The 11,793-nt window shown below is 39.0% G+C and overlaps 1 protein-coding gene across 6 annotated transcripts in view; it reads left to right on the top strand.

The window, feature by feature from the left end:
• AMBRA1 (autophagy and beclin 1 regulator 1) overlaps nucleotides 1-11,793 on the top strand; it is a 271,815-nt gene that overhangs the window by 219,699 nt on the left and 40,323 nt on the right. For all 6 annotated transcript variants that reach the window (XM_044435883.1, XM_044435880.1, XM_044435885.1 and 3 more), the window contains one exon: nucleotides 5,449-5,588. In XM_044435883.1, coding sequence (XP_044291818.1) covers nucleotides 5,449-5,588 — 140 coding nt within the window. The remainder of the gene's footprint in view (nucleotides 1-5,448; nucleotides 5,589-11,793) is intronic.

The following is an 11,793-nucleotide window of genomic DNA, read 5'->3' as shown; positions in this document are numbered from 1 at the left end:
ATAATAATAATAATAATAATAATAATAATAATAATAATAATAATAGAGTAGCAAATAGGAGGTTCTTTTCTAGCCACATTCCTTACCAGCCCTTTTATTAAACTTTTTACAGTATTCATGTTTCCTAAATAGTCAGATTCTGATATAGCAAGGATGACTGATGATGATTTCCATATTGTGGTCTGGAAAAAATCCAGGAGACAGCCAAGCAACTAATTGTTATATTTTATTCTTGTAAGAATACACTTGCATCTATCTATCTACTGGCAAGCAGAAAGCATTAGTTCCTTCTCTCCACCCTATGAAAGTCAGTGAATGCAACTTTTCTCTTCCATTTTTTAAAGAGAATTTGCCACAATTATGTGGAACAAATGCTCAAGCATAGTCTGATAGTTTGCAAACAAATGAGACTATAATATTCAGCTTGACACTTTATACACTTTAAGCTATATCAGTATTTGTGGCTGTTATTTGTTGGTCTTGAATCATTGAGAGCTGGTGTGGTGGTTAGAGTATTGAACTGGAGACCAGAAGGATCCAGATTCTAGTTTCCACTTGGCCATGAAGCTCACTGGGTAGCTTTGGGCATGTCATAGACTCTCAGCCTAACCTATCTTACGGGCTTGCCATTGTGAGGATAAAAGTGGAGTGGAAGAAAATTGTGTAAGCTGCCTTAGATTCCTTGCTAGGGAAAAAGGGGATATAAATACAATGCAATAATAATTATAGGAGCAGTTAATCTAGACAACTTTTGAGGGAAGGTTGAATCAACTGGGCGGCCTTCAGAGACATTAGGCTCCATTTCTAAAGTGAGGGAATTTAGACTGACTTAATAACTGACTGACTTAAATACCAACAGAGAAAGTTAGGTTTGGAACCAGGGGTGGGGGGCAAATTGTGGTACTCCAGATAATATTGAACTGTAGTTCCCCCTACCACTGGCTCTGCTCACTATCTGGAGGAACATAAGTTGGAGCATTCCGAGAAAACTGCTTAGGTAAGAATGAAGTTATAACTGGATTCAAATCTGCAGTAAAATGAATATTAATTGGGTCCTTAGGAAGCATGATCTGAATGAGGCAGGCTTGTCTAACTGATTGTTAGGAAATCAATAAGGTTAAGCAAAGCCCGTTTTAAATTCAGATGAGTGGTTGCAACCAAAGTTATGCAGCCATGGGAATGCTAATAGATGCTCAAATGTGTTCAGAATGTGTGCTATAAAATTTGTGCTTCCATTCTTTTTCTGGAATATACATATAGATTATGAGGTGAATTCTTGCACAAATTCAGCAAAAGCTCTGTCATTTCTTGAAGGCTGTTTTTTAAACTGAAATTTACTGTTGACCTGCCAACTGTTGAGTCTCTGGTTAAGCAATCTGTGAGGGTGCTCTTGTGGCCAAAGCCCTGTTTCTCTTCCCAAGAACTGGCCAAAAAAATTATCTGGGCAGATGTTTTTAGTGAACTAGGACATGGGTCCTCAACTAAGGCCCGTGGGCCGGATTCGGCCCGCCATGCCCTAACCGCCTCTCCCCACAGGTTTTACACCCACTGGGCAAAACACTTGGAGAAAACAATATCCTCGTGAGCAAGTCAGCGCCTCTCCGGGCAGTGGCTTGCTCGCGAGGAGGTCGTTTTGGACTCGCTCAGGAACAATCTCCTTGTGAGCAAGCCGGCACCTTGCCCCACATGCCCCTGCCTCGAATGTGTGTGCACATCCTGCCCCCCACACTGGCCGGCGACTCCCCGCTGGCACTGCCTTGGTGGCCCACGGCCACTGCTGGCACCTGTCAAGTGGCCCCCTATTCAAAAAGTTTGAGGACCCCTGAACTAGGGGGACATTAGAAGGCTATTAACAAGGACTGGTTTTCTGGGAAATAGTACAGTATAACTTCGAGAGGAAGAAATACTTTGTGCGTGACTAACCAAGGATATCATTAATTCACTTTCCTCCCCATTTGCCCCATTGCCTATGCTACAGGTTAAGGAGCACCAGTATGTCCTGAAGTGGAAAACTGAAAAGCAAAGAAACTGAGGAAATTCAGCTAAACTAGAGAGTTCACAGTGGGCAGGGGAAAAAAAATACAAGCATCTTAAAGATACAGCCATCAGAAGGCAGGAGAGATGGATATTTGGCAGTCCAAAAAGAAATGGGAATTGGACTGTATTAGAGTCTGCCTCAAGCTGCTATGGATCTCCAGCAAATTACTCTGACAGCCACCCATCTTAGATTAGCTGAAAAAATATAATTTTAGTAGCAAAAGAATAATGTTCCCCTCTTAGTTTTTGCCCTTTTCACAGCTTGTTATTCACCTTTGAGCTCTTCACTTATCTGTCAAGATAGGAAAAGCAACAAAAATTCAGGATGGTAAAATGATGCCCTGTATTCCAGGGGCAAAAGCAGTGTATGTGCTCAGAGCTGTCACTTTATCCTTCCCTCTCAGCTGGCTGAGCCTCAGTAGAACAATATATAAGACCAAATGTTCATCATATGCTAATAACATAGTGATATGTATTCATCTGGTCAGAACCCTCTGGCGGGAATAAGTAAATGGAGCAAAAGGTTGAACATACTTAATCCATGTGAAACAAAGAAAGTACTGCTTTAGATAAGGCTGGCTTATGGTATCATACTTTTGGTGTCAAAGCTATCTATGAGTATACAGAGTTGTATAGCTCCAAACAAAATAATGGAACCATTATTTGATGTCATCCACTTCCTGAACCAATCCAAAGTGCATAATAATTTCAGGAAATAGCCAACACTCAGCCTGCTGCAACATATCCCCTTGTTCTCCTTTTCCATATCATTAACTTTATGGTCTTAGATGCTTATCTTCAAATGTTATTTTGATTGAGCTGCTATTTCAATAATTGGCAATAATTCTGTGATATGTCCTCAGTGCTGTTGTATCAAAGATTTTCTTTTAAAAAGTACTGGTACAAGGAGGCATTCAGTACAGAAAAAGGAACAACTACTTATGGTATTTAAACTACTTGGAGAATTTAGTCACACATGATGGATGCAGAGAATCACTCAGAGCCATCACTTGGTCCTTTGTTTCTACTGGCCAAATTTTCCAAGTTGGGATGGAGAACTTGAAACCCACAGGACTTTCCCTCTGCCCCCAGTCAAAAGTAATTAGATTTTTAAAAGCTACTGTTGCTAATTGCTAAATATAAACAGTGGGGGGGGGGGCAGTCACTGCTAAGGAGGGAATTGGTAGTACTTCCTGCGTAATGTGGATCCCTTCAAAACTTTTTCTTTCATACAGCACTGAGACTTAGTAGGCACTAATGGAGGCTTTATAAAGCTGAATTGCTGCTTGGGAGGCAGAAATGAGAAGCAAATGTGGGAGGAAGACAATGGGATAAAGAAAGAAAAGTGGGGGGGGGAAGTGGGGGAATGAAGTATGTTAATGGGAGTGTAGGAGAGAGAAAGCATGTGGTGGCTTTGATCTGCCCACTAACTTTCAATCCCTAAAGTTTTTCTATGATGAAATGTGGCCTGTGGTCAAAAAGTTGACCCAGTCACTCCCAGGTGCCAGTGTTCTTTCTGCTTTTGGCTTTAGTTATACCTAGAACTGCCTCTACAGCATTATCTGATAATAGCAACACCTGTGAAAGCTTTGCCTCTTAATGGTTCATGGCATCTGCCTATATGTGTGTGAAATAGAAGTAGCGGGAAAAGGGAAGATACGATTTAAGAGTTTGGTTGAATGAAACTGGCATGGGTGGACACTAAGAACAACAAAACCTTTATTACTTATAGCCATAACCCATTGGAAACTATAAAAAAGTTTTAAAAATGTGCAACTGAGACATAAAACACAAAAAGGGCTTTTCATTTCTCATTTAACTTTACAACTATAAATAAGATAGATTTTTTCATAAAAATTTCCAGGAATTACTTAGTTAACTAGCTCAAATCAGAGACTCAGTTTTTCATTCTACCCACACATTCTTCATAATACTTGTTGGGATTAGAGTGCAGTATGATAGAGTACTTGTATACATCTAACAGCAAATGTAGCACTGTATCATTTGTTTACTGCTAAGCGCATCAAGACACATAGGAGTCATATAACAGAAAGAAATAGTAGTAATGGGCTAAGGCCTTTATGGACATTTCTGGGTGTTCATACATTTTGGCATGCTTCACTTGGTGGCTACTTCCACAGACTTAAAGATCTGTGTCACATGACTGTAGCTTTATAGTCCATTGCAACTTTTTTTGAGTCTGTACCCTCCAGATGTTTTGAACTACAGCTCCCATCAACCTCATCCAGTATGGCTGATTGTCAGGAAGATGACAGTTGTGCCCTCTAGAGAGCCACTTACTGAGAAACCCAAGACTTTCAGTTCGATTCAGACAAACCAGATGCTTCTGGTCAGCATCTGTTGGGTGGTATACAAATGAAATTAATATTCTAACAGTGAGTTTATAGTATAAAGCTTATAAAAGTTGGAGGCAAGCCCAGGAACTATTTTTTTCTAGCCACCATTCCTTAGCAGGAGGCAATTGCCCAGGATAAACTATTTACTCCTGAAAGAAGTTTGAAATTTAATCACTGGTGTATTCTTTTCATTACGTCAGATTTCAAACAATGCTTATTTTCTGAAGAAATGCTACTTTGCTGTTATAAATGCCTTCCTGTTATCATAAGCCCATTAAAATTGGAGTGTGTACCATAATCTCCATGGCAATGGATGCTATCAGTGTACATAAGATTCTTTCCTACTAGTCAAGAGAAGATGATGATTAAGCTGGGAATATTGAAGATAACACTAGGAAGTTAACAGCCTCAATTGACACTGAACTTCTCTAAAAGTTGCTTGCTTTTCTGAGTGAAATAAAAGGCCAGAGAATACTGATAAAGATATGTCTTGTAGAGAAATCTGGGAAGTTTTTTGATGTTCTACTAGACTATCTGTTGTTGGTGCACAAATTATTGCTGTTGTCTTCTGAATTGCTTAGCCATTAAATGTTAGACTGCAAACTCAACATGCTAGGAACTTAACAAACATGCAGTGAATGCTTCTGGAAGACTTAAACAGAACAAAGGGAGTACAGAAAGCAGAGATTGGGAGGTTTTATCAAGATAGAATAGTATAGAAGCAACACTGGAAATCATATGTCTTAGCAGCTGTCTTGCAGTTTGTTGTTTCCTTGACAACATCACTTTCTGCTATCCCAATCTTGGCTGCATTCTGGCTTGTGTATGGTTTCACAATAAAGGACTGAGGCCTCTCCACCAGGAGAGTACAACTCATGAGGACTAGAAATAGAGAACTACTCTTCTGATATTTGGCTTGATAGACTGTACATTCCCATTGTACCCAATTAGTAGTTTGTTCTTGTCTGCTTGAGACAGTTTTCTGTTTTGGCAAAGTTGGTTTAATCTATTTGAATTTCAGGTGTGTGTTCTTTTTTTTTTTTGTTTGTTTCAGAGAGTGTTCAACGTTTTGTATCCAATGCCTGCTGACCAAAGGAGACATGTCAGCATAAATTCTGCTCGCTGGCTGCCTGAACCAGGCTTGGGATTGGCATATGGCACTAATAAGGGGGACCTAGTGATCTGTCGACCAGAGTAAGTGGCATGTTTTCGAGCCTGAGAGCAACTTTGACTTTCTTTGTCAGTCAAAATATTTTATCAGCAATCTATTCTCATTTATACTGAAACTTTCAAGAATTTATCTCTTTTTATTCTAATGAACAATTGTGGTGTGTTTCCTCTTTGAACATAAACCTAACTCTTTCTGATTCAGGTGATGTCTTTGGGGGCTGTGAAATAGGGTGTTGCTCTTTCAAAAACCCATCTTGGATTTCTCTTCACTTCATTTGATAGCATGTTATTACTCTTAGTTGATTTATGATCTAGCTGTAGTATTAACTGTTTGTTTTTAAATCAATAGATCAGAGTTGGCAATTAAATTATCTGGAGGAATATTCATGTTGGGAGATGTTGCTGAGGGGGCGGGGTGGAGCCAGAAGCTTTCTGCTGCAGCATTTGAGGATTCTAATTGCTTTTCTCTAACTCTGAATCCCAGTATCACTTGAAAAACTCCAGAGTACTTTGTGCATGCTCAGAGGACTCAGAAGTAAGAGTGTGCCTTTATTCCTTGCCTAGCAACAAGTGTGAGACCCCTTCTGCAGTTGCCTTGTGCATGTAACTTGGGAGAGGAGAGATGCTTCTTTCTGTGTTTGATAACGAACAGGTGGTTATTAGCATAGGAGATGAGATACAAGCAAGACCTGCAACACCTTCTCGTTTACCCAAAATGACAACCCATCGTGGACAATTAGCCAAAATGAGTTGTTGTGTTATCCAAACACAGTGTGTCTATTTTTAAGAAAACAAGCTTGTTCTACGGATTGATTGGCTCATGATGGGTTGGTATGTCATTTGAACCTGGGAGACTGATTTTGTCATGGTTTGCTGAAAGCATTTTCAACGTTGAATACTTGGCATGAGCAGCTCATTATGCATCTGGGGCCCCACCTGAGTCAGAGAGAAAAACAGCATGTGAGAATTTGGGTGCATTTTTGGAGAGGTGCTGAACTAGGTGCATGTACAGATCTCTGGATAAGTCAGAAACTCAGGAGTACCTCCAGAGCTCCAGCACTAAGACCTGTTCCACTAGTTTCCGACAGATGTACTTCTGGGCTAGTCTCACACCTCCATGCAGTACAAGAGAAGTCATACAAGTTGAAGAAAAAAAATTAAGGAAACCACAGCTCAGAGCAAGCATTCAGGAGTTCTGAATGCCATTGCATTATGCCATTGTACAACACTGTAAGTTGGAAGGATGTGACATCTGATTACATCCCTCATAATCAACAGTATGCCCGAGCTATACAGAGTCCTGTCTATAAGTACTTCATGGCCTCCAGATCCTGTACTGCCCCCATAATTACTTTGATTTGGACTGACTTTAAATCCAGGTAGTTCATCAGTGCTTCCCCAGCAATCAGTCTTTTCCCATCAGGAACAAGTTCTCTAACATCATACTACCCCAGTACAAGTAGCCTAATTATTTCTAATAATAAAAGTGTGCTTGCTACATATACACCACATAAGGGTATGTAGCATATACATATTCTTTAAAATTGCAACATTTTTCCCTTTTCGCCTTTGTTTTTGTTTCAGCTTTGATTTCAAAATACACACAATAAATAAATGGTGGTTCTCAAAACTTTCTTCAGTTTTCAGTTGCCTGAGATATAATCAACAGATGGTGGTAAAGCTTTTTTGTGGACAAACTGGAAAAGCAACTATCATCATCTAACCCCCCCCCCTGCCGCCCCCTTGTAAGGTTCCTTCAAAAAGTATACTGTTTGTTTAGTATCTGGAAGCAAACATTTCATTGCTTCTTTGTAGGTATCAGCTTTATAAGGATGAAATTAAGCATTAAGCTAAAATTGTAGCTACTATAAAAGCAACAACAACCACACATGTAGTATCTCCCTCTGTAATGCCTAGCTTGAACTTAGCCATGCTCTATTGCTATAACAGTTTTCATTTCTGCACCATCCTTATCCTGGGGTGGGATATTGGGGTGGACTGGTGGAGGAGACACAGAATAGTATAAAGTCAGATAATGGATACATTTGATTCAGTGTAACAGAGCAGGAGAGGCAAGGCGATTCATTGATTCATTCATAGTACTTCTAAGCTATTTTTCATGGCCTTGTCCTCAGAAAGCAATACATACAAAATAAAAGATTCAGATACAACCATTGATGTATCAGTATGGTTTATAGTGCTGTTAGACAGCCAACCTGCATTGCTTAAGCTTTTAAAAATTTGATTTATTTATGTGCTGTTTTTCCATAGTAAACTCTTCTCCCAGAAGCTCAGAGTTAACATTCATCAAAGTACACAGCAGTTGGGAGGCAAGGGGGAAATCTATCTTTATTAAATATATCAATAAATTCTAATAAGAAAAATCAATATCTCCAATAGAAATAGAGTACATTTAATATGCAATAAACTAATTTAAATTTAATACATAGCAAGTATAAAGCAAAAGCCAAAATAGCAAATTGAAATAAGAAAGTAATGCTAATCAGTTTACTAGTGCTGGCCTTGCTGGCCACAGCAGCCTGCTTTAACAGCTATTTATTTATTTATCTATTCTAGTTATATTCTGCCTTTTTTCCTTTCAAGGAACTTGAGGCTGCTTCTATAATTTTCCTCCTTCTCACAACAATCATGTTGTGAAGTAGGTTGGGCTGAGAATCTTTGAGTGGTCCACAGTCATCCAGTGAACTCCACTGGATAGCTGAGTGGGGATTAGAACACGGATCTCTACACCACACTGGCTCTCAGCTAGACAGAATGAGTGGGCTCTTTTCAACAGGCTAGTTGTTTCACAGCTGGTTCCAGAAGAGGCTGAGAAATTTCAGGGAGTGACAATGACAGCAAGTCCTGTTTCCCAGCATTACACATGCTAGTTCTAGCATTACAGATACTGAAAGGGTCATGTAGAACTCAGTTGGGAACGCTGTAATTGTGGGTCCACCACTGAGAAGGCCCCTTCTGTCTTGTTTGCCAGCCTGACCAATCTTATATATGGGATTATACAGAAGGTGGCAGTCTTATAGCCAGTGTATTCACAACAGTTTATTTTTGCCAGTTCAGTTCACTTTTATTGCTGTCAGCAGACCAGAGGTATGCTAACAAAACATGGCAGCATAAATAGCATACTCTCAAACAGATAACTATAGAAACACAGATATTCTAACATAAAGAAACAGCCAACTAAACCATCCAGCTTTGGTTGGCTAGTTGCTTCTTTATTCTCATTGCTACTGGCAGAAATTTAGCTACAGCTAACATTTATGCTGGAATTTTATTCGGCAACAGATATTTAACACAAAGTGTGGTTTATCTGCCTGGAAAAGTTGCCAACAACTTAGCAAAAGTGTTTGTGGCTTTAAAGATTAACACCGCCACTTTGAATTCAGCCCAGAAACTTACTGGTAATTGATGCAAGTGGCATAAGAATGGTGTTGTATGGCTGCCATGCATTTAGCTATTCCCTTCCCTGTTGAAATATCTAACGTAGGATTCAGCTGTCACGACCCTTGAGTAAGCCCACAAGATTCCTGAACTCACTCCCACCACCACTTCTGCTTCCCACCATCAGTGGCTAGAAATCAGGAAGCCAGCACATAGGGAGACTTACTCTTGATCTGCTGAGTTCCTTCTGCCTTGCTGCTTGAGGTGAATGCAGTAGGAGGAGGAAGTGGAAGCAGGTGTGGTGCAATAGAATGGGAAGGAAACTGAGGAGGAGGGTCAAGAAAAATGAGAATGCTGCAAGGGGTGATCAAGAAGCGTGGGGATTCTTAGAAAAGAAGGGGGTCAGGAAAGGTGGAAAGGCCAGAAATAAAAGGCCCAAATGACCACAGGACAAATGCATCCTCAGGCTGTTCAGTGGATGGCAAGTGTGTCCATGAGTCCCAAATAGTTACCTACACCTGGTTTCATAGAAAAAGGCATGTGAGATTGCAAAATAATTTTATTTTTTTTCAGAGGCTTAAATATTAAAGACCACACTGTAGAGGAATTGGGAAAAGAAAGAAACCATTGAGCCTAAATAATGAGCGTATCTGTCTCTCAGACAAGACACTATACTACATCTCCGCTAAATCTACCTGTTGGTTATTATGTAAGCAGCCTGATAGTGTCCTTCTGCATGGCTAGCTGGTGGAACCCAAAAGTAGAATGCTCAAATTTAATTGTTCCAAATTCTTTCTTGTTCTGCCCACCAGGTCCTTCTTCCATTCCAGTCTGTGAAATATTTTTGAACAAAAAACTTAGTTAAAAATACTTCTCTAATTGTACTTGGATGTGTACAGAATGTTCCCCAAAAGGCAGTGAGGAAACATACAGAATACTTGCTTAGTAAATCCAGTTAGAGGAAAAACCATTTCCCATTCCAAGATTGTAAAGTTTTCAGTCAAACACTAGATTTCATAATTTGTAGTAAACAGTACTAAAGGATCAATTCTAGCATGAAGGCTTAGGGCAGGACTTTTTGTATAGTATTGATTAATCATTATATTAATGTGTATTATATGGAATGCAGAATAGTCCTAAGCACACTTATAATGCATGATTTATAATGTATTCCTGACATTGCTTATCTATGTTAGTTCATTTTCTCATCCAAACAACGTTTTTTCATGAATAGTCTGTGAGGGCAGTTTGCTTTCAATCTAGGTTTAGGGCTATTCAGTACATAGCTGCAACTCACACATCTGTTGTGTCTCTAGTGAATGACCCAGTTTCTTTGCTGACCATTAGTAGAGATGCATCCCCACTCTGTCATTTTAAGAGTACTTATTCTTGACCCAGAGTGACTAGTGAAAGAAAGATGGAGGGACTATTGTACTCTCATTTTTGTATTAGCTTTCTTAGCTATCCCACCCAGCCATTTAGAGATCCTGTAACATGATTGTAGTCTGTGAAATCTTGTGCTATGTCATAGACATTTCTTAGTTTTTTAAGTGTCACAAGGTTCTTCATTGCATTAGAGTAATTGGCTACCCTCTGAAAGCTGTTTGCACAGTTCCTGGGGTAACAAGTTGAACCAGGAATTTTGTAGTTTTGTCTACCATGGCAATACTGTCTTTATGACTGGACAAAGAAATGTTCATATATGTGTCTTTTCTCTTATGACACAAACTGGAAGACTTCTGCTTATACTTATTTTCTAAAGATGAAGTCAGGCATGCATCAGTGTTGCTAACAGAAGAAACTTCATGTTTGCAATAATTGGTATCCGCTTGTTTAATGGCCTCTAGCTTCTTGTACATTGTGTGTATGTGAATTACGTTGCATGCTGCTTTCTGTCCTCCTGGGAGATATTAAAGCATTAACTAATGTGATACTACTTGCTTGCTTGCCGTTAGACAGCTCGGAGATTTTCAGTACAGAAGTAAATGGGAAACTTAGAAATTTGGTCTGCTTGTCATGTTGCATAGAAAACCCTTGGGTCTTAGTGAATCTTAAATCAGTTCAGTGTGTTGAAGGGCAGCTGCATGTAGCAGCTTATATTTTGACCTGCTTTTTTACTGAGTATACAAAGTACTTTGCTGAGTATACTTTACATTTAGTAGTGTCAGTAAGATTAAAACACCAGTATTTTTAAAAGTATAGATACATTCATACTTTGTTCCCATTTTAGGTTTTATAAGTTCTCATGTTTCTTTTTTATTATTTTTCTTAAAAGACTCTGAAGCCTGCCAATTATCTGTTCCTTCATGAAGATGGCTGTTTCTTCATGAAAGTTGAGGCTATATTTGTGTGTTAGCTTGGATGTCCATTCAGTTTAATGGAGTAGCAGAAATATTTAGTACATGCCATCTCTTTCAATTTATTTACCACTTTTAATAATATCTCTTTAAGTTATGGTAATATATGTTATCAAATAAGTAATTCCTGTGAGAAAGGTATACTTCTAATTGTCTAAATTATTCTTTTTTCTTGCTAGCTCATTTTTGCTAAATAAAGATTTCAGCATGAGGTCAGTTACTTAGGCCATTTTTAGTTATATCCTTTTGCTTTGCCAATGAAGACACTCTCATCAGCTCTACTTACCCCCAATGTATTTAAATTATCCTATTTTTATTCCAGCCTAAAATCATTTTGATTAGATTATTTCCATTTCTTTTCCTTGGTAGTTCTTTTTTTACTGCTTCAAGAAAAGTGTCTTGACTTTAAGATCTTCTTTATGGTTTCTGTGATCACACATAAGGGCTCTGTGCCTGCATGGGCCTGTTGTCAG

This window comes from Varanus komodoensis, unplaced genomic scaffold, assembly GCF_004798865.1.
Source record: "Varanus komodoensis strain SLA01 unplaced genomic scaffold, ASM479886v1 scaffold3, whole genome shotgun sequence".
NCBI lineage: Eukaryota > Metazoa > Chordata > Lepidosauria > Squamata > Varanidae > Varanus > Varanus komodoensis.
The sequence above is the reverse complement of the archived record's forward strand: the minus strand, read 5'-3'. Positions and strand labels throughout refer to the sequence as shown.